The sequence below is a fragment of the Schistocerca serialis genome, chromosome 2 (genome assembly GCF_023864345.2).
Source record: "Schistocerca serialis cubense isolate TAMUIC-IGC-003099 chromosome 2, iqSchSeri2.2, whole genome shotgun sequence".
Classification (NCBI taxonomy): Eukaryota; Metazoa; Arthropoda; class Insecta; order Orthoptera; family Acrididae; genus Schistocerca; species Schistocerca serialis.
In genome coordinates this window covers 1,162,736,320-1,162,761,945 of record NC_064639.1, presented here as the reverse complement: position 1 = coordinate 1,162,761,945, position 25,626 = coordinate 1,162,736,320, and the positions used below count along the sequence as shown (strand labels likewise).

The window sequence follows — 25,626 nt, the reverse complement described above, 5'->3', positions numbered from 1 at the left end:
TCACGGGTCAGTGCGGCCTCTGCAGCAGCCCGCTGGTGACACCGAGGCAGCCCAGGAGGAGCAGGTTCTGTAGAGACCCGAACCCCCATGAATGAAACAGGCTCAGAGTCTGATTTCTCTGTTAACGGTTTAATGTGTTAAATACACTCCTGGAAATTGAAATAAGAACACCGTGAATTCATTGTCCCAGGAAGGGGAAACTTTATTGACACATTCCTGGGGTCAGATACATCACATGATCACACTGACAGAACCACAGGCACATAGACACAGGCAACAGAGCATGCACAATGTCGGCACTAGTACAGTGTATATCCACCTTTCGCAGCAATGCAGGCTGCTATTCTCCCATGGAGACGATCGTAGAGATGCTGGATGTAGTCCTGTGGAACGGCTTGCCATGCCATTTCCACCTGGCGCTTCAGTTGGACCAGCGTTCGTGCTGGACGTGCAGACCGCGTGAGACGACGCTTCATCCAGTCCCAAACATGCTCAATGGGGGACAGATCCGGAGATCTTGCTGGCCAGGGTAGTTGACTTACACCTTCTAGAGCACGTTGGGTGGCACGGGATACATGCGGACGTGCATTGTCCTGTTGGAACAGCAAGTTCCCTTGCCGGTCTAGGAATGGTAGAACGATGGGTTCGATGACGGTTTGGATGTACCGTGCACTATTCAGTGTCCCCTCGACGATCACCAGTGGTGTACGGCCAGTGTAGGAGATCGCTCCCCACACCATGATGCCGGGTGTTGGCCCTGTGTGCCTCGGTCGTATGCAGTCCTGATTGTGGCGCTCACCTGCACGGCGCCAAACACGCATACGACCATCATTGGCACCAAGGCAGAAGCGACTCTCATCGCTGAAGACGACACGTCTCCATTCGTCCCTCCATTCACGCCTGTCGCGACACCACTGGAGGCGGGCTGCACGATGTTGGGGCGTGAGCGGAACACGGCCTAACGGTGTGCGGGACCGTAGCCCAGCTTCATGGAGACGGTTGCGAATGGTCCTCGCCGATACCCCAGGAGCAACAGTGTCCCTAATTTGCTGGGAAGTGGCGGTGCGGTCCCCTACGGCACTGCGTAGGATCCTACGGTCTTGGCGTGCATCCGTGCGTCGCTGCGGTCCGGTCCCATGTCGACGGGCACGTGCACCTTCCGCCGACCACTGGCGACAACATCGATGTACTGTGGAGACCTCACGCCCCACGTGTTGAGCAATTCGGCGGTACGTCCACCCGGCCTCCCGCATGCCCACTATACGCCCTCGCTCAAAGTCCGTCAACTGCACATACGGTTCACGTTCACGCTGTCGCGGCATGCTACCAGTGTTAAAGACTGCGATGGAGCTCCGTATGCCACGGCAAACTGGCTGACACTGGCGGCGGCGGTGCACAAATGCTGCGCAGCTAGCGCCATTCGACGGCCAACACCGCGGTTCCTGGTGTGTCCGCTGTGCCGTGCGTGTGATCATTGCTTGTACAGCCCTCTCGCAGTGTCCGGAGCAAGTATGGTGGGTCTGACACACCGGTGTCAATGTGTTCTTTTTTCCATTTCCAGGAGTGTATTTGGCGTTAATCATCCAACGCCTTTGTGGTTAAAGACGCAAACCTTAATTATTTGTTCCTTTTATTAGTTTCGGATTAATTACCCACAGAAACAATTAAAACCAAAACTGTTTAAAGTTTGTTGAAAGGGGCTAAATTCTCTCATTATCAAACGCTGGAAGACTATAATGTGTATAATTTGTGTTGCATTATACGAAAACTTCGTTTTTCACGAATCTCAATTTTCATGACGACATATGTCCATGATGGACAATGTCTGAACTACTCATCATTGGTTTCCCTCCTACATGACGAAAGACGTCTTTTCAAAGTGGAGAGTGCGGTGCTTTAATGGAGTACCACAGTAAACCCTTCCAGTTACGAACGTACCTGTTTCTCGTAACCATTGTTGTGGTCGGACGAAACTGATATGTGATGTCCTAAGTACGAGAGACACTGGCGACATGGTCCTTTTCTTACTTTATGGGTACCTTGAAGCGGGCTCCTTATCAAAACTGTACCTCGAGAGCCCTGTATAGGAGTTTTCAAACAGTCTGTAGATACGTTGAAGACGATCCGTGTCGGCTTTCGTCCTATTGGTCCTCCTCCAGAGGTCGTACCCTTTCGCACTCGTGACAGGGTCGCGTAGCGGCGCGCACGATCGACCGAGCGAATGTGCGGAGTGAGCGGCAGTGACAGCGTGCGGCTGGTGGTGGACACGAGAGGCCACCTTGGCGGCGAATGCCGTCGCGATGAAAACGTGCACTCGGGTCGGCGCAGGCTGCATTGAGCGTGTTTTGGGATGGACTGCGTGGCGGAGAAGTTTGGCGGTCGTCAGCTGATGCGTATTGTTGGGACGTCCTCGTGGGGTCCCAGCAGGCAACTGCAGAAGGTCAGCACCGTAGACACGGTGTCGAAGTCGGCGAAGAAGAATTTCAGCGCCTGGACTGCCGCATTCTCGTCAGTGATCTACATTTCCGATACTGTTGGACACAGACGTAAACTGACGTTATGAGGCGAAATCATTGTATTTACGTCATTCGTTGGAGACATATTTTCTTCTCTCCGTGTTGCAAGTGTGATGAACCTGAGACAGATTACGGTTTGATTCTCAATCACGAAACTCTTTCTACAAAAATCTTGTTATTCGCCGCTACGAAACTTGTTGTGCCATTTTGACTGTAGTAATACGTATTGGTGTCTAATGGCGTCAATATTCTGGTTTACCGTTGAAACCTTAAGGCTTACTGTATATTATTTCTCAATCTTAGTGTTTAGTCTGTTTCAGAAAGCCCTGTGTATCACACAATCGATGCACCAATGTATGGTCAGTCAGTCAGATCGTCCTGCGTCTATCAAGGACGTTTAATTGTTGTAACTCTAATGTATCGTTTTACGCCTTTCCTTGAAGTAACCTTGTATGAGTGTGATTTTAGTTGCTTGTTTTAAATGCCAGGGGTTTGAGTGTGATTCGCTTTCTGCTTGGAGGCAGAGACAATTTGTTTAACGTGTTTTGAAGCTAATATGATGTTGTTTTATCTAATATTATTCTAAGTGGACTACTTTGGGTTCGTTAGGGCAGGACTATTTATTTAAGGAGTTTAAATCGTAGTCGACCCACTCCCATGTCCTGAAAGTAGCGCTTTAACACACCCGGCTATCCATGCGGATCACTGTCAAACCCAACAATGGAGACTGATCGTATGGGACTCCCTTGTGTAGCTGCTTTAACCGTTATTATAGTTTGGATAAACATAATCAATGTTTCTTCCTTTCAGTAACGTACGTAGAACACGAAACAACACCAATACAAAAACAGCCAGTGAAAGAGCGTACTCCCGACAATGCAGTCGATACCCATTCCAGTGAGGAGGGTTCCAGCTTACCAGAGAGCACCATGTCGAGGTACTGGCAGCCCACGACCTGCTCGTAGCTGGGCTGCCCCCCACTCTTCTCCATCAGCTCGTCCACCTCCCTCTGGAGCCGCCTCTGGACGTCCTGGTGTGTGGCCAGCAGGTAGCTGCAGAAGGTCAGTGCAGTGGACACGGTGTCGAAGCCGGCGAAGAAGAATATCATCGCCTGGGCTGCTACATCTTCGTCGGTGAGGCCTGCCATCATGCAGAGAAGGTAAGCACTATTCTAAAGAACACATAAATTGTGAAAAAACAGAAAATTCTGCTCTGCCGGTATCTGGATTACCTAGTTGTACCGAGAGTGGCAGCAAAACGCTAATGTAAAAGGGGAAAAAACCGGTAAGTGCGAGTAGAATTCGCGGACCGAGCGTCCCGTACACAACTATGTATACAGGGTGGTCCATTGATCCTGACCGGCCCAAATATCTCACAAAATAAGCGCCAAACGAAAAAACTACAAAGAACGAAACTCGTCTAGCTTGAAGGGGGAAACCAGATGGCGCTATGGTTGGCCCGCTAGATGGCGCTGCCATAGGTCAGACTGATATAAATTGCGTTTTTTTTTTAAGTAGGAACCCCCATTTTTATTACATATTCGTGTAGTACGTAAAGAGATATGAATGTTTTAGTTGGACCACTTTTTTCGCTTTGTGATAGTTGCCGCTGTAATAGTCACAAACGTATAAGTACGTGGTATCACGTAACATTCTGCCAGTGCGGACGGTATTTGCTTCGTGATACATTACCTGTGTTAAAATGGACCGTTTACCAATTGCGGAAAAGGTCGATATCAAGGTGATGTATTGCTATTGAGATCAAAATGCCCAACGGGCGTGTGGTATGTATGCTGCTCGGTAACCTGGACGACATCATCCAAGTGTCCGGACCGTTCGCCGGATATTTACGTTATTTAAGGAAACAGGAAGTGTTCGGCCACATGTGAAACGTCAACCAGGACCTGCAACAAATGCTGATGCCCAAGTAGGTGTTGTAGCTGCTGTCGCGGCTAATCCGCACTTCAGTAGAAGACAAATTGCACGAGAATTTGGAATGTCAAAAATGTCGGTGTTGAGAATGCTACATCAACATCGATTGCACCCGTACCGTATTTCTATGCACCAGGAATTGCATGGCGACGACTTTGAACGTCGTGTACAGTTCTGCCCCTGGGCACAAGAGAAATTACGGTACGATAGCAGATTTTTTGCAAGCGTTCTATTTTTGCCAACAGCGGTAACGTAAACCGGCATAATATGCACTATTGGGCAACGGAAAATCCACGATGGCTGCGACAAGTGGAATATCAGCGGCTTTACAGGAGCTCTCCTGCGAACAGGATATTGTAGAGACATGGCTTAGCCACAGCTTGGGGGATGTTTCCAGAATGAGATTTTCACTCTGCAGCGGAGTAGGTAGGAGACTAGACGAGGCACTGGCAGAACTAAAGCTGTGAGGACGAGCTGTGAGTCGTGTTTGGGTAGTTGAGATGGTAGAGCACTTGCCCGCGAAAGGCAAAGGTCCCGAGTTCGAGTCTCGGTCCGGCACACAGTTTTAATCTGTCAGGAATTTTCATATCAGCGCGCACTCCACTGCAGAGTGAAAATTCATTCATTGCGACGTCTCCTACAGACGACAGTTGAAAATTAGTTGGGCTGATAAGGTAAGAAATGAGGAATCTCTCCGCAGAATCGGTGAGCACTACATTACATGGAAAACACTGAAGAGCGGCAGGGAGTGGACGATAGGACATCCGAGACACCAGGAAGTAACTTCCATAGTACTAGAGGGAGCTGTAGTGGGCAAAAGCTGTAGAGGAAGCAAGAGAGTGGACTACATGCAGCAAACAATTGAGGGCGTGGATTGCAGCAGCTACTCTGAGATGGAGAGGTTGGAACAGGAGAGGAATCCGTTGCCGGCCGCATCAGACCAGGCGAAAGAACGACGACTCAGGAGAAACTCATTTTAACTCTCTCCATCGTCAGAAGAAAAATGAACTTAGTAGATGGAACGTCTCGCGTGGGGATAGTACCTCCAAGACGTGAGTTTACAGTTAGTGATGGTCCGGGGGAGTACTATTCCTGACGCGATACACTGTATCTGTTGCTGTAATTTCGATTCTGATACGAAACTTTGCCTAAACCACTTCATCTTCTCATTATGGTCGTAAAGAACTGCAGCCAATGCACTAGAATACTGCGTTAGTAACTAATGCGGAAAATGAGAAGTCCCCAGTGAACAGACTTACGCCTGGCCTTGTGTCCAGCCGTCCCGTCCTTCTCTCCTTCGGCCGCCGCCAGTTCGCCGCGTCGTGCCTGCATCAGCAGGTGGAGCATGTCGGGTCGAACTATTCCCTGCTTCTCTCTCGTCTCAATCGTCTCCCACACGACAGATTTAAAGTACTCTATCGCTTTCGTACTGACGAACGGTATGCCCAGCAACTGTCGCGAACGGGAAAAGTAAAACAATCGTTAAAACAGAGGTTACGATTATTCAGGGAAATTGGAAAAACTCTTTAATTCCGTGTGCTGTACTCACCACCATGAGCGACGGGAACAGCATATAGCCAATAGCAGCAATCACGCGGATGTTGGTCAGCTCCCGGCCCATGCAGTAGAACAGGTTCTCTGGGTCCGACAGTGAGTCCACTTTGACACCAAATGCTGACGTCGCTATCACGTCGTTGGTAATGCGAGTGAAAAAGTCCTTCGTCTCCACTGTCAGAACGTCATCCTTACTGGAAGAAGCTGAAAGAAAACGATGTAAAAGAAAATGTTTGTACTCAGTTCTCTTCAAATTTCAGGTTTTGGTTTGATTGGAAGAGTACAGCAACGGAAACTCTCCAGTGTCCAACAGTAGCATCTGTTTCTAGTTTACGTAACGCATGTTGCTTCAGACTTATGAGCGACTGCAATGGGACCTTTGAGATACGCAATATATACCAACATATAGAAGGAGGTATGATTTATGTGCTTACTTAAAGCTAAATAAATGATTCAACAACCTGTTGAAATTTCCCCGGAACGTTTCTCTAAGGTAGTCGACAGGTACGTTAAAATGAATGAAGAAGAATATTCTGTAACAGGTTAATTTCTCTTTCTCTGTAATGTGCCTTAATCCGTCGATGTGTGTGGACCCTGGGCAAAGTCGACATCGCCAACTATCCTCGTGGTCTATTTGAATCTTGTTGAGAAATGACTGTGGAAATGAACTGCCCTCCCCTCCCAGAAAATGAAGATCGTTAATACGTTTACGTGCGTTTTTTTTACAATAACTTTAATTGCAAATATTAGTACGTGCCCCTCCATGTGCTATATAAGTAAGAAATTCAGTAATTATTCTTTTGTTTCGGGAGATTTCTACAAAACGTCCTTGCAAAAACAGTGTTAGAAACAATATCCGACTGTTTTTGCCCTAAAATTCTTCTGGGTTCTTTACCTAAACATTTTTCAATATGTTCAAAGTCATCTTTACTTCGTATCTGAATACATATTTGAATAACAACAGGAATTCTTTTATCTGAAAACTAAGTCTTACTGTTATTACTATTTCTATTGGAGTTTTAACTAATTTCAAAACTTCAGATGTGAAATTAAGATTCACTGATGCTAGCACTGGGATGGTGAAACATGTTTGGAAATAAGGATCAAGAAAGTATTTAGACTTTTGCAAAAGTAGGTGTCCTCCATTCCTGTAACTGAAAACTGACGGTGTTTGACGATGGACGAAGGATGAAATATTGCCAGGGCCATGACCAAGGGAACACTGGAGCGAAAGTCGTGTTGGAAGTTTTTCAGAACTTCTTACTGGTAATGCAGCTGACAATTCATGAGAACGGTTTTAGAGAACAATAAAACGAAATATACTCAGAAACTTACAAAGAATGGTACATACAGATGAAAGAATACTTCGTAGCAGAAATAAATGAAGGGCAGCTTCAACTATCGGAAAAAATGAGAAGAAAAGTAACAAGTTTTACAAAGGCGGTATACTTTCTCTTGGAATTTTGTATAAACATATAAAAAGTGCATCGCACCTTCTAATATCCCGCTTCGAATATAACATGTTACGAAACCGCTGTTTCTTTTCGATACATCAACTTCTAGAAAGCTTTGTCTTTACATCCTGATCCATTTACGATCACGTTAGCAATACTGTGTAGAGAAGAAGTAGAAAGAAATGTTCAAAAATTGTATTCAGCAGTGGTGGCAATCTGATATTTAATTTTAATCTAAATGGAGTAATCAGTCTTAGACTGTCAATATTCGACTAAAATACGTATGATATCTAAAGAATGTTGCCGAAATGTACCGAAGTTCAGAAAGTGAAAGCAGTGTTTTCAAAATATAAGTGCCCATTGCTCACCTTTGTATACAGCAGTTTCTTTCCATAGATAGTCGACCATCTGCTGTCCGATTTCAGTCATCAACACGAACATGTTTTTCATCTTCATTGAAGTGAATGCTGGGCTCAGTGTAGTCCGTACATCATGCCACTCTTTTCCTAAGGAAAGGCGTAAATAAAATTATTTTACTATTATTCTTATTCATAAGGCAGATACATATTATGCGTAGGTATTGTAGCTGTTTATGTGCTGGTGAAGTCTACATTCTTGCCAGGCAGATTTCCTCCCTTTCCCTCCCCATCCTCATTCCCCATATGATGTCATCAATGACATCAAGCATAGTAACAAGATTTTCCCCCTTCCCAACATCTCTGACACACATAATTTATCCTATGTGTAAAATGGCCAGAAATTGAAAAGTTGTTGGGACACTCAAAATAGTCACTGAGTTTCCCCACCCCTATGATTTCACTGAGGAAGCATGATGCTTGTCCTAAGTGTAAATTGGTGGTAAATTAGAAAACTCAATATTGGCATATGTCCTACTTGTTTAAAATCTAAGATGCTAGGTCAGCTCATACTGCTGCAGTTCTATGACGACACAATCCAAGTTGGCGGACCTGTGGACACTGGTGCAGCCTGCATGGTTGTCAGACTTCCCAGCTCACTGGCGCCGCCAACATGCCTTCCAGGTCCCTTGTGGTAAGTACACAGTCTATTCCTAAGTTTAAGTGTTGCCAAGACTGTTCTGACTATGCGGCAGAAGTTTCGTTTGGAAACCCTTACACGTCCTCCATAGTCCTGATCTCTCCTGATGCATTTCCATATTTTTGGAGCCCTGAAGAGAGACATTTGTGGCCATCGATTTGTTTGAGACGAAGAGAAGGGGCATTCCTGGACACAATCATGGTTCTATAGGCAGTCAAAAATACTTTTGCATGAAGTCACTGATCACCTTGTTTCATAGTGGGCTAAATGTATTAACAGTTACGGTGATTGCTTTTGAAATAATAAACAGTTAACTTTTTTCCACCTGCCTTGTTTTAATTTGACAGTCCATGAACATATGCAACACAACAGCAAAAAATTTACATCTCACATACAGGAGAAATCAAGACTCCTCGCAAGTGCACACTGATGCTCTTACAGTATGTATGTATATGTGGTTTTGAAATACGAACTTCTAGTGACACATGTAAAACCACAGGCCACAGCACTTTCAGAAGAAAATTATGTCATTAGTCGAAACATCGCACCTAAGATCGCAGTTTGGAGCCTGACAGAAGTAACTTGCATGTCTTGTACCCAGGAGCTCTCTGGATAATTCTAGACAAGTCTAACTACATACAAGACGAATGAGAGCAAACGTTGCCGGTTTGGGACCAGAGATAAATGGTAGAGCAGTTTACCCATTCGGAAATGTTGCAGAGGATATGTTTTGAGTTAACTGTCGGTCATAGAGATGGGATGTTTCAACAGGATTTATAAATTTTTACTACTGAATGCAGATATGCTTCCTTTATCAAGGTGCTTGTGTAGGAAGTTTTTAGCTGGTTAAGGCTATGGATGGTCATAATGGAGAAGTCTGCTGTTACCACTTACACTGCACTCCCCACGTACGCTTACGATCGTCGCCAGGTCGAAAGTCCATCCAGAGGTACCTGGCATCACGTGTTTACACACCACTCCTGTATACTGCGAGTGTACAGCTGACGTACGATAATATGTTGTGCTATAATCAGATGATCAAAACCCATTTCAAAATGATAAAAGCCAGGTACCTCTATGGAGTAAAATGTGGCAATTAACTCTAAATAGCGAAAAGTGTGAAGTCATTCACATGAGAACTAAAAGGAATCAGCTAAATTTCACATGCTCGATAAACCACATAAATCTAAAGGATGTAAACTCAACTAAATACTTAGGGATAACAATATGAATTACTTAATTTGGAGTGGCCGCAAAGATAATGTTGTGGGGAAAGCAAATCAAAGACTGCGAGTTATTGAGAGAACACTTAGAATATGTAATAGGCGTACTAAAGAGACTGCTTAGACCACACTTGTCGACCCTCTAATGGAGTACTGATGTGCGGTGTGGGATGCACATCAGATAGGATTGACGGAGGACATCTAAGTGGTTCAAAGAAGGGCAGCTCGTTTTATATTATCCACAAATAAGGGAGAGAGTGCCATGGAGGTGGTACACGAATTGGGGTGGCAGTCATTAAAGCAAAGGCAGTTTTTCATTGCCACAGGAGCTTCTCATCAAATTTCAATCACCAACTTCCTCCACACAGTGTGAAAATGTTTTACTGGCTCCCACCTACTTAGGGAGAAACGGTCATAATATAATGACATCAGAGCTCACACGGAAATATTTTAGTGTTCGTTTTTCCGGCACACTGTTCAAGAGCGGAAAGATAGAAAAGTAGCTTAATGGTGGTTCGATGAACCCTCTGCCAGGTATTTAATTGTGAATTGTTGAGTAATCATATAGATGTTCAGATCATATGAGTTTGATGACCAAGACATCGACATGATTGCTCCTCGAGGCACGTGTAAGAGATCGCTCATATATGATCATATTTTGTTCGCACGGGCCGAGGGTAGGCATCCATCGTCATCGACTGCAGGTCGCCGAAGTGCCGTCAAATTGAATGAGCGGCGCCTGGCGAATGGTCCGACCGACGGGGGGCCCCAGCCATACTATTAAATAAATAAATACCAGCACGTGATTACAACATTCACGTCTACCAAGCCAGCCAATGGATTGCACTGTGGGTCAGATCATTATGATAGTGTGTAAATGATATTTCAGTTACTGAATCTATATTGAGATTAGACGTGAGTAGATGTGTGTGACAAATGTGGTGACTGCCTCTTATTGTGCTTGAAGATAATATATTATCTTACTTAGTGCAAACTTACATGACCTTATTTTCTGAAAATGCCCTATTCCTTGATTATAATATTACAAGGCACTGAAATTCGACTGAAACAGCACCCACAGCAGTTAAAACCGATCATTTGTTATCTATTCGGGGTAACAGTCATTAAAATAAAAGATTAGGCTATTAGGCTAATTCATCAGTAACAATTGTATTTTTATCGGCAGTGTTCGACATTCTAGCACGATTTGAGCCTGATACACAGTCAACTGTAATTGTGTGTGACAACGTGCTATTATAGTTCTGAAAGACATATAGTGGAGTAGTTTGTAGTGTAGTAGTAACTGCTGTAGCACCATAGTCATTCCATACACTCAAAATGTAGATCCCATAGTGAACTCAGTAAGGTAATAGCAGCATACTCATATTATAGACTCAAGTGGGTTCCCAACTAGCTATAGTAATAGTAATAGAAGTAGCAGTAGCAGTAGTTGTAGTAGTAGTAGTAGCTGTTGTTGTTGTTACGCTTTACCTTGCATGGGCATGTGCTCTACCGGCTGAGCTACCTGAACACAGCTCACGACTCGTTCTCAAGACTTTACTTGTGTCCTACCTTCCAAACTTCACAGGATTTCTCCCGCGAAACTTGCAGGATAAGCACTCCTGGGCGAAATCATAGTACGGAAATATGGCTTAGCCACAGCTCTGGTAATATTTCCAGAATGAATTTTCGTTCTGCGGTGAAGTGTGCACTGATATGAAAATTCTTGAACATTAAACCTCTGTGCCATTCTGGGATACTAACCCGGGACCTTTGCCTATCATGGACAAATGCCCTAGCAACTGAGCTACCAAAGCCCAACTCATCACCCGCTCTCACAGTTCTGCTTTCGTCACTTGCCCCAAAACGCAAAGGTCCCGCATTAGAGTTCCATTGTGGCACACAGTTTTAATCTACCGGAAAGTATCATATTAGTGCACACTCCTCTACAGAGTGAATATTCGCTCTGCAAAGACCCTCCAGGAAGTGGCTTAGTCATATCTCCAAAATATCCTTTCTTCCTTGAGTGCAAGTCAGGTAAATTTCACAGGAAAACTTCTGTGAAGATTGGAAGGTAGAGGATGAGGTACTGTTCCAAGTAAGGCTTTGCACCATGTTCAGGAAGCTCAGATGGCAGAGCACTTGCCGATGAAAGGCAAAGGACCAGGCTTTCAGTCCTGGTCTGGTACAGAGTTTCAGTGTACCAGGAAATTTGACATTATTATACATTGATTTCTGCTGTGGATATGTCTTGGTATAATGGAAATTTGTTTCAAAGCAGAGGAAACGTTAAACTCCATATCACTGTTCCCGCAAACAGAAAGTGATCTCAACACAGATCAACATACCGTTTTAAGTGATTTTTAAGCGATCATTCAATGAAACTGTAAGTATTTTGCGTCATACATAAGACAACTCACATTTCCAGCGGATTTCTAAACAACTGATGACAGTTCAGGAATCAGAAAGTATGAGGATATGTGAAACGTTTTCACGTCCTTAATCTCTTGATAGGGAAGTGAGACTTCTACTTGTGAGCTTACATGATTCCATAGGCCTTTTAAATCATTTTCTGATTAATGCCAGTGTGATTCCTTCAACAACAATACTTTTGCCGTGTGTTTTTTTTTTTTGTCATGATAGTGAGTATCAGGAGATGTAATGTGAAATGACTGTGTGTGCAGATTTGAAAAAAATCGAAAAATTCTAAAAGCCTGCTAGGTTACAGGACACTGAAGTGTAGTCGAATGTAGTGAAATCTTGTCAACAGTTCTCGAACTTAAAAGTTATTCAAGCACATGTGGAGTTTGACTTTATGGAAGCTACTCTGAAATACTTTAGGTGAAGTTTGCAGTTTCAATATTTTATATGAGCTGCAATAGGGTACGAAATCGACCAAATCATGAGTTGGTCAGTGGAGACTATATATAACTTCATCATATGCGCACATGTTACAGCGCAACTAAACAAAATATGCTGTGCAACAGCAAAATTGTTGCAAATTATCATGGGTCACAGTGACACATACTTTAACGCTTGTTCCATGGATCAGGAACACGACATTTCGTAATGATGTGGAATGTATCACTTTAACGTAAGTTTTAATACCACAAAATAATTATTTTTTTTAATTTTATTTTTTTCTTCTTCTTCTTATTTCGTATACGCCAACTAAGGACCACGAGATTAAACTACCGCGTTTGGAGTGCCCAGTAGTTACGCATCCTCTGGCTGTGTTGTTCCTTCCTCTCCTGTGTCCAGAGGGCACCAGTCTTCTGTCTCGGTACTCTGTCTTGGAAACTCTTTTGTCTAAGCTTCTTCCTGAGTATTGTCCGATCCTTCAAGTTTCCTTCTGTTATCCCCAGTTCCTGGAGATCTTTCTGTACTTCCATCGTCCTCTTTTGCCAGTAACAGAGAAGCTGGTTGATCGATCTGTCACGATACATCCTGTAAACGTGTCCATAAAATTGCTAGATCTCTTTCCCTTTCACAGTACTCGCAGACCTCTCGGTTGGATCGCCTTTTATAAATGTCGCTTTCCTTGACTGGCCTCAGTATCTTCCTCATTATCTTTCTCTCCTGGATTTCGAGCTTATCATTAAGTCCATACCTATTGAGTAATAAGCATTCTGAAGCATATAAGGCTTCAGGAAGGATGACTGGTGGTAGTGATTCAGTTTAGTGTTCAGGAGAGATTTTTTATTATAAGTATTCTTAGTCAGCTTGTGTGCCAGCTCTAGCTTGTTCACTCGAGTTGATAGTGTTGTTCCTTTAAATAGATTAGGTTGCAGCCATTCTCCCAATCACTTGAACCTGATGGTTTTCTTGATCCCCCCCTGGTCTAGATGCAGTGTACTAGGAGATTCACCTATGTTCGTGAAGTACTGCGTTTTTTCAAGCGATGCATGAAGGGCAACCTTTGCCGCTTGCTGTCTGAGAACGCTGAGTTGTTTCACTGACACTTCTATCGAATCTGACAGAAGTGCTAGGTCATCTGCAAATGCCAGGCAATCAACAGTGAGCCCTTTGCACTTATATCACAGAGAGATACCATTTGGAATCCCTGCCACTCTCTTATTACCTTTTCCAGGGCACAGTTGAAGAGGAGAGGGGACAAACCATCTCCCTGTCTCACTCCCGATTTGATTTCAAAACTTTCTCAGCGGGTTCCTCTGAACTTCATTCGTGACCTGGTGTTGCTTAAAGTCTGTTGGATAAGACTGTCTATCTTTTCATATAGCCCTAGTTATTGCAGGATGTTCATGAGAATAGGTCTATCAATTGAGTCGTATGCCTTCTTGAAGTCAACGAAGATGACGACATACTTCTTATTAGCCATTTTTATTTCTCGTAGCACTGACTTCAGGTTCAGTATCTGTTGAGTACAAGAGCGTCCTTTTCTAAATCCTGCCTGGTATTCCCCTAGCTGTTGGTCCAGTTGAGGTTCGGCTCTGTTTAGTAAGGCCTTGGAGAAAATGTTGTATGTGACAGGTACCAAAGGGATTCCTTGGTAGTTATTAATGTCAGTCAAGTGCCCTTTCTTGTGTGAGGGATGACTCAAGGCGTCCAGTCACTAGGTAATGTTTCAGTCAGTCAGTCTTTTAGGATTTCCATCAACTTGCTTACAGTCTTGTCTCCCACCTGCTTACATAGTTCGGCCACTAATCAGTCTTCTGATGCTTTTTTGTTTTTTGTCTTTTTATTTTTTTACAGTTACTGCTTCATATCTAAGAATGCCTCTATTGAGTAGGAGTTGTCATTCAGAAATTCTTTTAATTTGCTGTTACATGTTGGTTGGCTATCTGTCAGACTTTTAACACTATTTGGCAAATGACCATAGATTTTTTGGCAGCATAATTCACCCATTTCTGTGCCAAAGTGAGATTTAATCTGGAATAGTAAAGATCATCCTTTCTTCTAGTGTTTTAGCTATGCACTTCGCTGATATTAATGACAAATTTCGTAAGTGAATATAGGTATTGCGAAAGTACTGTGAATATCCCGAATTCATTAAATAAATGTTTGCAAGGTGATCTTGGCTGGGCTCCACCTATTATTCTGATTACACGCTTTTGTGCAAGGACTACTGTCTCTCTTAATGACGAATTGATCCAAAATATTATGCTATATGAAAGCAGTGAATGAAAACAGGCATAGTAGACTGATTTACAGACACGTTTATCACCAAAATTTGCAATACCCCAAATAGCATAAGTAGCTAAACCTAACCATTTCAGCAGATCATCAATGTGTTTCTTCCAATTCAATTTCTCATCAATTTTTAATTTTGAGTATTCTGCCTTAGCAACAGACTTATGTTCATAGTCTATATTTATCAATGATGTAAAGTGATTTATTGTACAGAGTAGTATATACTGTGTTTTCTCAAAATTTAGTGAGAGTCAATTTGCAGAGGACCACTTAATAATTTTCTGAAAGGCATTATTTACAATTTCCTCAGCTGATTCTTGCTTGTTGGGTGTGATTACTATACTTGTATCATCAGCAAAAAGAACTAGCTTTGCATCTTCATGAATATATAGTGGAAAGTCATTAATATATATTAAGATAAATAAGGGACCCAAGACTGAAACCTGTGGGAGACCATTCTTGTCACCTCCCCAGTTAGATGACTCTGCTGGTTTCTGCAGACTATCTGTATTGTTAATTTCAACCTTCTGTATTCTTCCAGTTTTGTATGAATTAAACCATTTGTGCACTGTCCCACTTGTACCACAATACTTAAGTGTATCTAGAAGAACTTCATGATTCACACTATCAAAAACCTTTGAGTGATCACAAAATATCTCAATGGGAGATGTTCAGGTATTCAATGCATTTAATATTTGATCAGTGAAAGTGTATATACCATTTTCTGTTGAAAATCCTTTCTGAAAACGAAACTGAAATTTTTTTAGTACTTCATTTTTACAAATGTGTGATGCTACTTTTGAATACATTACTTTCTCAAGAATTTTGGATAAAGCTATCAGAAGTTAGATTAGATGGTAGTTGTTAGCATCAGATCTATCCCCTGTTTTTTGCAATGGTTTAACAAAATCGTTTTTCAGTCTATTTGGAAAAATGCTCTGCTTCAGTAAGTTACTACATATGTGGCTGAGAATACTACTTATTTGTTGAGAACAAGCTTTTAGTACTCTGTTGGAAATGCCATCAACTGCATGTGAGCTTTCATTTTTAAGTGAATTTATTATTTCTCTGGTTTCAGTAGGCGAGGTGGGTTGAATTTCAATTTTATCATACATAGGTACTGCCTCTTCCATATACTGCCTATTTCCTCCACAAGACTTCAAAAGTGATTATTAAAAATGTTTTCTATCTTTGATATCATGTTAACAAACTTTTCATTGAGTTGGATAGAAATACAGTCTTCCTGTGCCCTCAGTTGCCCTTTTTCCCTTTTAACAATATTCCAAATTGCTTTAATTTTATTATCAGATGTGCAAATCTGCACACAATGCACTTACTTCTGGACTTTTTAATAACTTTTCTAAACACAGTGCTGTAGTTTTTATAATGTTTCACTGTTTCAGGATCATTAGTCCTCCTAGCTATAAGATACATTTCCATTTTCTGTTTACAAAGTATGTTTAACCCTCTAGTAAGCCATGACTTTTTACATGGTTTCTTAGAATTATATTTCACTGTTTCCTTAGCAAAACTGTTTTCAAATATACTCACAGAGGTATCATGAAATAGGTTAAATTTTAAATTAACATCATGTTCCCTGCAAACCTCATATGTTGCAAGACTTCCCTAAAATTTGAAATTGTTAAATCGTGAATTATAACAAACTGTCCTATGGTGCAGAAAAAAGTATAGCAAATCCTCCCCCCCCCCCCACCATATGTTTCACCAAAACTGTAAAAAATTGCCCTGCATTACAGTAATCAGTTTAATGTTGTCACTGCATTAGAAATTAGATGAAAAGAAAACTATCTTTTAAATCAGGAGATTCAGTATGTCGAATAAGAGTCACCGCAAAAATTGTAACAAAACATCTCACAATACAGTGAAAATTGTAGCATATTTCCTCATAACACCATTATAATATTCACTAAACGCCTGCCTTATAGTTATACACAAGTTCTGTGTCTTTCACATGCGAATCATGCTCGTATTGAGACTATTAATCGATGCTAAATCTTAACTTTCTCAATGTCTGGTGCTGCTACAGAAGACCTCTTAGCTGTAACACAGTCGTATCCTACAGGGTAGATTTACTGTAATGTTAATAAGTTTAAGAGTTTTTGGATCTATTTACAGCTCACAGACATTACTTAATATGTACAACCTTCGCAGTTGTCATATTTCGTACGTCCTAATTGGTTTCCACATCACTCTAGATGTATCTCAGTGCTCAGTATAGAATCCTAGATGTCCACTAAATTTAAAATCCAAGATAGAAAGCCTATGGAAACATTTACTGTCACTCACATCCAACTTTTATGTTACATCGAATAAAATACCACTGATATGTGCATTAGGCAATGTTAGCAGTTTTATGTGTTGTGTAGGTAGTGCTGATGGTGGAAAGTCAAATTCGGGAAACAATTCTGCATACTGACTTGGTTTTTGGTCCAGTATATTGGAAGCATTCCGTGATGCTACTGCCTCAATGATTGTTGCAGGCATGAGATGTATAGAAAGCATGAAGTCTGGAAACAATTCTGTTTCCTGCTCAGGTATATCAGCTAGTCTGTATGCATGCCGAGTTGATTTCCGCTGCTGCTCAAATGTATCAGGCGATTCCTCGCCATAATAAAGGAGCTGTTCTGTTGAGGGAAATATAATAAGTGAAACACACAAAGAATAATAATAATAACACCAGGTGAAGGTTCTATAATTGCTGAGCTTTGGAAGTATGCAAGAGATAAGGCAGTAGCACTGAAAGACCTAAGTCGAAACAAGGCCCCGGGAGTAGACAACATTCCATTAGAACTATTGACAGCCATGGGAGAGCCAGCCCTGACAAAATTTTACCAACTGGTGAGCAAGATGTATGAGACAGGCGAAATACCTTCAGACTTCAAGAATAATATAATAATTCTAATCCCAAAGAAAGCAGGGGTTGACAGATGTGAAAATTACCGAACTATCAGTTTAATAAGCCACAGCTGCAAAATACTAACACGAATTCTTTACAGACGAGTGGAAAAACTGGTAGAAGCTGACCTCGGGGAAGATCAGTTTGGATTCCTTAGAAATGTTGGAACACGTGAGGCAATACTGACCCTACGACTTATCTTGGAAAATAGACTGAGGAAAGGCAAACCTACGTTTTTAGCATTTGTAGACTTAGAGCAAGCTTTTGACAATGTTGACTGGAATACTCTCTTTCAAATTCTGAAGGTGGCATGGGTAAAATACAGGGAGCGAAAGGCTATTTACAAATTGTACAGAAACCAGATGGCAGTTATATGAGTCTAGGGGTATGAAAGGGAAGCAGTGGTTGGGAAGGGAGTGAGACAGGGTTGTAGCCTATCCCCGATGTTATTCAATCTGTATATTGAGCAAGCAGTAAAGGGAACAAAAGAAAAACTAGGAGTACGAATTAAAATCCATGGGGAAGAAATTAAAACTTTGAGGTTTACCAATGACAAGCAAAGGAGCTGGGAGAGCAGTTGAACGGAATGGACAGTGTCTTGAAAGGAGAACATAAGATGAATATCAACAAAAGCAGAACGAGGATAATGGAATGTAGTCGAATTAAATCGGGCGATGCTGAGGGTATTAGATTAGGAAATGAGACGCTTGGATATAAAATGTAGACTGGCAATTGCAGGGAAAGCGTTTCTGAAGAAGAGAAATTTGTTAACATCGAGTATAGATTTAAGTGTCAGGAAGTCGTTTCTGTATGGAGTGTAGCCATGTATGGAAGTGAAACGTGGACGATAAGTAGTTTAGACAAAAAGAGAATAGAAGCTTTCGAAATGTGGTGCTACAGAAGAATGCTGAAGATTAGATGGGTAGATCACATAACTAATGAGGAGGTATTGAATAGAATTGGGGAGAAGAGGAGTTTGTGGCACAACTTTACAAGAAGAAGGGATCGGTTGGTGGGACATATTCTGAGGTATCAAAGGATCACCAATTTAGTATTGGAGGGAGCGCGGAGGGTAAAAAACGTAGAGGGAGACCAAGAGATGAATACACTAAGCAGACTCAGAAGGATATATGCTGCAGTAGGTACTGGGAGATGAAGCAGCTTGCACAGGATAGAGTAGCATGGAGAGCTGCATCAAACCAGTCTCAGGATTGAAGACCACAACTACAACAACAAGGTAGTAGATAAACTAACAGAAATCATCAGCCACATTTGGGAAACTGAAAGACTCCCACATGGCTGGAATTCTGCTATAATTGATTCTCTTCATAAGAAAGGCGACAGAACAGATGTAAATAACTATCGTGGTAAGATTCTGTAGAAGCTCTGAAAACGAGGACAGAAGAACAGCTACACCCACAGCTGGGAGAGTACCAAGGAGGTTTCAGGAAGGTGTGATCATGTGTCGAACAGATAATGAATCTCAAATCCATCCTTTGGTACCTGAAGATCAGGAATAAAAACTTTGTTGTCACCTTTGTGGATTTCAAAAAGGCATACGACTGGATTGATCATAAAACCCTGATCAGAACTCTAGAACAACGTGGCCTAGACAGGAAGACTAAAGCGATAATCCAGCAAACATCAACCAACACAACCTCAAAAGTGAAATTTAGAGGAGAAACATCAGAAGTTTTGAAATATAGACTGGAGTGAGGCAAGGAGATGGGCTCTCACCTCTGCTCTTCAACTGTACCCTCCAGAAGGTGATTCGTGAGTGGCGCAAAGAACTGGAAAACCATGCAATTAAAAATGGTGTCATGCTGGGTTACATGAAACAAAATCTTGAAATCATTGTCTCGCTTTTGCAGATGACCTTGCAATTTTTTCTGATTACATGGATTCACCTGAGAGACAGCACAGAAACTGGCCTGCAAATTTCATCTGAGAAAACCGAGTTTATAAAAAACATAAATTCACCACCAAGGGAGCTTATAGTGGGTCAAGGCAAAATTAAGCGAGTTGAAAAGTTTAAATATCTCGGAGAATGAATAACAGCCACGTTATCAGAGAAAGAAGCGCTCATATCACGCATGAACAAAATGGAAATGTATTCCATTTAACCAAAAACATCTACAACGAAAGATCAGTATCTTTCGATGCGAAGTTAAGGCATTACTGTAGTGTTATCCGTCCGGAGGTCTTGTTCGCTTCTGAATGCCTAGTAATGAATAAAGAAGGCCTAATAGAAAAACTGGGGGCCAGGGAAAGGAAGATTTTGATAAAGATCTTAGGTCCCATCAAGGAAAATGGGGAATATAGAAGACGTCATAACCATGAACTGTATTCCCACATAGAGAAGATAACCGATACCATCGGGAAAAGGAGGATTATGTTTCATGGACATTTGACCCTAATGAGCCCTGGAAGACTCACCAATCGTATGATCACCAACTTTCAGGAGAAGAAAACAAAATGGGCCCGGTTCACAGAGGTCTTAAAGAGGTGGGGATCGCCCATGATTACATCTTGGAGCGTGTCCCAATGAAGGAAACACTAATGGCGTGGCAGGGTTACCAAGAAAAGCCAAATCTATAAACAGGAAGTGCTTGGACGCAGGAGAGGAAGAAGCAACACCGAGAGCGAACGCGGGAGCTCTGGGCGAACACCGGAACACGTAAAAACAAGACAACTGAAATAACGTGGTCCGAGGACGGCCTGTAAGAAATGAATGAAAGAATAACAACAACAGCAGTAATAGTAAGTAATCGAGTTTGAGTCAGTTTTTGTCTGTCTGGAGGTGGCAGAGCTCTGATGGTGCTTCATATTGATCAGCTCTTCATTCCCTTAGCAGAACTTTAATCGCAAATAACGTTAAGGAGCTGTTTCTCACTGCCCCGCAGCTTCTCCTATCCCTACTCAAGACTGCTCTCCAGGAAATACATTTCACTGTGGATCCTTTCTCTGAATCTTCGAGGTTACTGTGAATTCCATAGGAATGACCGAAAATTACGGAACTGCCCACTAGAATCTGACTGTAATTTCGTAAATGCTTAGTGCTATATAACTCAGCAAAACCTACCAAAGACTTGTGTCATGTGATTCAAACAACTAAAGGTCTATATCGTTAACATTAATCGGTTGTGCAATTTTGTAACACGTGTTACGCCCATTCTAGAGACAAAATATCAGCATGCCTTCAGTAAACAATGTGTGGATGGTTCAAATGGCTCTGAGCACTATGGGACTCAACTGCTGAGGTCATAAGTCCCCTAGAACTTAGAACTACTTAAACCTAACTAACCTAAGGACAACACACACATCCATGCCCGAGGCAGGATTCGAACCTGCGACCGTAGCGGTCGCGCGGTTCCAGACTGTAGCCCCAGAACCGCTCGGCCACTAGCGGCCGGCAAACAATGTGTGGAACTCAGCTCACCCTGTTAGTCTATGAGACGCAGAAGGCAGTAGATAACAGCGTCCAGGTTGGTTAAATGTGCAATACGACCCAGAGCTGTCACTACGTGAATAAAATACTGTACATCAAACTAGGTTTATGACTGGATTGAGGAGTTAGTAGTGAACATCACGTCATTCTTAATGTACAGGAAAGTTCGGGCTTAAAAGTAGTTTCGGTAATCCCTTTAGGCAATATTAATTACAGCTTTAACAGCAATGCTGTGTGGCGCAGTGAGCGAAATTGTGTCGGCTTTTGTCTCAGCGCTTGGCCTGGAAATCCAATGACATATTGTGGTGCTGCTCAGTTCTAAAACTGAGACGTGATCAGAGTCTTAGAACTGTAGCGCCTGTTATGTGGGGTGCCACGTTGGAATGTTTCGCATGACCCAACACACCTGAGATCGACACTCTGACAGTGCAGTACTGAGTGAATATGGCCAGAAATGAGACCATGGGGCAGAGGCTGCAGCCTTGGGGGAAAACAATCGCTTCAGTTGTGGAGGTCTGGCGTACAGTTTGGTACGGTCATGCAGCACAACAGCTTGCGATGGAAATGCCGCACAACCTGTAGTGTTCAATAGATGTCTACCTGCATTTCAAACAAAAGGTATAGATACGACAGAGCAGGCAGGCTCTTGCCTATCAGCTGAGTGCACCAACGCTGTATGACGTCATACAAAGTACCATGGAGTTACCAGTCGATGTTGGCACTGAGTTGAGTATCAGAATTCAGCCTGAACGGATGCATCGTAGGGCGGTGGTAGTGGCTCCAGGACGCCGTAGGTTCGAAGCAGTGCCTCTCTCAAGCTCGATACTGCATGTTGTAGTGATGGCTTGCAGATGGCTGATATCTTTCTGCAGTATGCTTCACTGTGGCATGGAGGCCACTGTGTTTAAATGCATTGGAGAGTTAAGTGCATATCTCTCCTATTCCTATCGTGCAACATACAGCATGAGTGTTTGACAACCATACAGGGTTGCATCAATGAGATACACTATGTGATCAAAAGTATCCAAACACCTGGCTGAAAATGTCTTAGAAGTACGTGGCGCCCTCCATCAGTAATCCTGGAATTCAATACGGGGTTGGCCCACCCTTAACCTTTCTGATAGCCTCCGCTCTCGCAGGCATACGTTCAATCAGGTGCTGGAAGGTTTCTTGGTGAATGGCAGCCCATTCTTCAGGGAGTGCTGCACTGAGGAGAGGTATCGATGTCGGTCGGTTAGGCCTGGCATGACGCAGATGTTCCAAACCATCCCAGAGGTGTTCTATGTGATTCAGGTCAGGACTCTGTGCAGGCCAGTCCATTACAGGGATGGTATTGTCGTGTAACCACTCCATCATAGGGGGTGCATTATGACCAGGTGCTCGATCGTGTTGAAACATGCAAGCGTCGCCAAATGGCTGTTCCACAGTGGGAAGCAAGAAGGTGCTTGAAACATCAATGTAAGCCTGTGCTGTGATAGTGGCACGCAAAACAACAAGGGTTGGAAGCCCCCTCCATGAAAAACACGACCACACCATAACACCACTGCCTCCGAATTTTACTGTTGGCAAAACACAGGCTGGCAGATGAAGTAACTGGGCATTTGCCATATCCACACCCTGCCATTGGATCGCCACATTGTGTACCGTGATTCGTCACTCCACACGACGTTTTTCCACTATTCAGTCGTCCAATGTTTATTCTCCTTACACCAAGCGAGTCGTCGTTTGACATTTACCGGCGTGATGTGTGGCTTATGAGGAGCCTCTCAACCATGATATCCTACTTTTCTCACCTCCCGTCTAACTGTCATAGTACTTGCGGTACAGCCTGATGCAATTTGGAATTCCTATGTGATGGTCTGGATAGATGTCTGCCTATTACACATTACGTCCCTCTTCAAATGCCTGCGGTCTCTGTCAGTCAACAGACGAGGTCGGCCTGTACGCTTTTGCGCTGTACGTGTCTCTTCACGTTTCCACTTCACTGTCACATCGGAGACAGTGGACCTAGGGATGTTTACGCGTGTGGAAATCTCGTGTGCAGACGTATGACACAAGTGACTCCCAATCAGCTGACCACGTTCGAAGTCTGTGAGTTCCGCGGAGCGCCCCATTATGCTCTCTCACGATGTCTAACGACTACTTAGGTCGGTGATACGGAGTACCTGGCAGTAGGAGGCAGCACAATGCAACTAATATGAAAAACATAGGTTTTTGTGGGTGTCCGAATACTTTTGATCACACAGTGGATATAGTTTTAAAGTTACGTCAAGTGCTCCAAGTGTGACAACCAATGAGCAATCCATCACCTTAAACTTAGAATAGGTGGATTTTTTAATTTATCGCCATTTTAAACTTAGGACAAGTCAATTTTGAATTTTCACATTTTAAACTTAGAAGAAATTTTATTGGGTTTCCAACAAGAGGTAAATTGGTAGGGTTAAGTTGTTTAAACTGTAGTATCAGACGGATGGAACAATTGTTTGATTTTATGACAGCTGATTTCGCAATACTTTAAACATGGGCAAGTAAACTGTAGTGGTAGGGAAAAATCAAAGTTTCTTGAAATTCCCACAATTTGAAACCTCGGATTGAATTCTACACTTACAGTTAGCACAAGTAACCAACCAACCATTGAGGCTGCACCAGTTAGATGAGAATCTGAACACCATACAGGCTGCGCCAGTGTCCCAAGTTCTGCCATCTTGCATTCTGACATTATATGACTGCTCCAGTAGCTGTAGGTCAGCTATCTCGAATACTGACTTCACAGAGCTGTGCCAGCATCCCCTGGTCCACCATCTTAGATTTTCAGCAAATATTATAAGTGACCATCTTGGATTTTTTAATTTCCCACCACTTTATACATAGGGGTTACATCATAGGAGTGCGGAAACTCCAGATTACTTTGAATTTCCCTCCAGTTTTTTATTTCCTGCCGTTTTATACATAGTGCAGTTGGCATATGTCACAGAGGTGAATGGGGGTAAGAAATCTCAGTGTTATTCAATAAGCGCAAAACATAAAAAAATTATCACATTGTTACTATAGAATAGTCATTTATTGTTGAAAGGGATAAGAAAATACGATAATACCATCACTACTGATGAAAAAGGTATTGGTCTGTCTTCGTAGATTCACTGATAATTTGGTATCCCATTTTTTAAATGTGACGAATCTTGTTATATCATTACCAAGCAGTAGTCAGGCCGTAACGCTGATTGGGAGCAGTGACCTGTGCCACAGGGATCTCCTGCATTTAGCATGATACGACATGGAAGTGATGGGTTTCGAGCTTACAATACAAGAATATTATGCAAGCACACAGTGAAAATGCATTCCACTACAGTAGCTGAGCAAGTCAATTACAAACAAATCACCAATACTTTACTGAATATAAAAACCAATCTCAATTTAATTATAATAATTTAGTGCGCTCGTATTACTATTTAAAGCTCTCCCGACGAAATGAATGTTGCTGTGCTTTCGATTGTTGCATCTAATGGAGTCGCTGAAACTATGCATCGTTACAACGAAACTATTGATCGTCATCTTCAGGTGATGTTTCTGAGTATTTGTGGAGGCCCCAGCAGAGTGCATGGGAGGTAAGCAGCGACTGTCAGGTGTTTCAACACTGTCTATTAATACGTGAAGGTGAAGGTGAAGGTGAGCTGCCGAGGCTGAAGGCCCAAAAGCGCCTGAAGTGATCAACAGTACTGAGAACGTCGTGTAATGTTTTTGCTCCTTGTTTGTTGTTTCTTAAGTGTAAGACTGCTTCTTCAGTTCCACGTGACTAACGTGTCAGAGAGATGTTAACTGCAGAACGCCATACAACCTGCTCGTAACATACTAATGACGAATATCTACTTCTGTAGACATATTTTGCCAGCAGTTTTAAAAGCAACACGATTTAATAGTCGTTAGTGACTTGTAGGTTCCGTCGCTTTACTGTCTTGATTATCACAGACTAAATAATGACTAATTGGTGTATTAATTGATATCATGTTTTCCTGGTAAACGTCGTTGTGACTGGCAAATATCTTACGTTCTTGCCATGTGCTAGAGGTTAGTGATACTTGCTTTTTTTTTTCTTCAAAAATGCATTATTCTCCACAAAGTACAGCAAACTGCTCATTTCCCATTCTAAGCAATGGTTCAGTAAATACTTTACTCCCAACATGAATCATGAGCCAAGGAGCTAAAATTCGCTGGACTGCACAACTTTGGGGATTATATTACAACGAAGCCGATATCGACCTCGCTTCAGTGTCCTCAGTCGTCACGAGATGATGTAATATCATTCGTGAAAGATCTGAGCTCTGTTTCACTCTTCAAGCATATGAGCTACGAAAGCGGTATTTTCTGGTCCTTCATTC

At 42.5% G+C, this 25,626-nt stretch overlaps 2 protein-coding genes across 2 annotated transcripts in view; one reads left to right on the top strand and one right to left on the bottom strand.

Moving 5' to 3' along the window:
• Positions 1–25,626, top strand: part of LOC126458628 (cytochrome P450 9e2-like) — a 161,040-nt gene that overhangs the window by 4,469 nt on the left and 130,945 nt on the right. The window contains exon 2 of the mRNA XM_050095797.1: positions 3,327–3,675. The gene's annotated coding sequence lies outside the window, so the exon portion shown is untranslated. The remainder of the gene's footprint in view (positions 1–3,326; positions 3,676–25,626) is intronic.
• Positions 1–25,626, bottom strand: part of LOC126458631 (cytochrome P450 9e2-like) — a 46,252-nt gene that overhangs the window by 10,271 nt on the left and 10,355 nt on the right. The window contains exons 3-6 of the mRNA XM_050095799.1: positions 7,824–7,961; positions 5,997–6,205; positions 5,707–5,899; positions 3,435–3,656 (exon numbers count right to left, since the gene is read on the bottom strand). Of these exons, the coding sequence (XP_049951756.1) occupies positions 3,435–3,656; positions 5,707–5,899; positions 5,997–6,205; positions 7,824–7,961 (762 nt within the window). The remainder of the gene's footprint in view (positions 1–3,434; positions 3,657–5,706; positions 5,900–5,996; positions 6,206–7,823; positions 7,962–25,626) is intronic.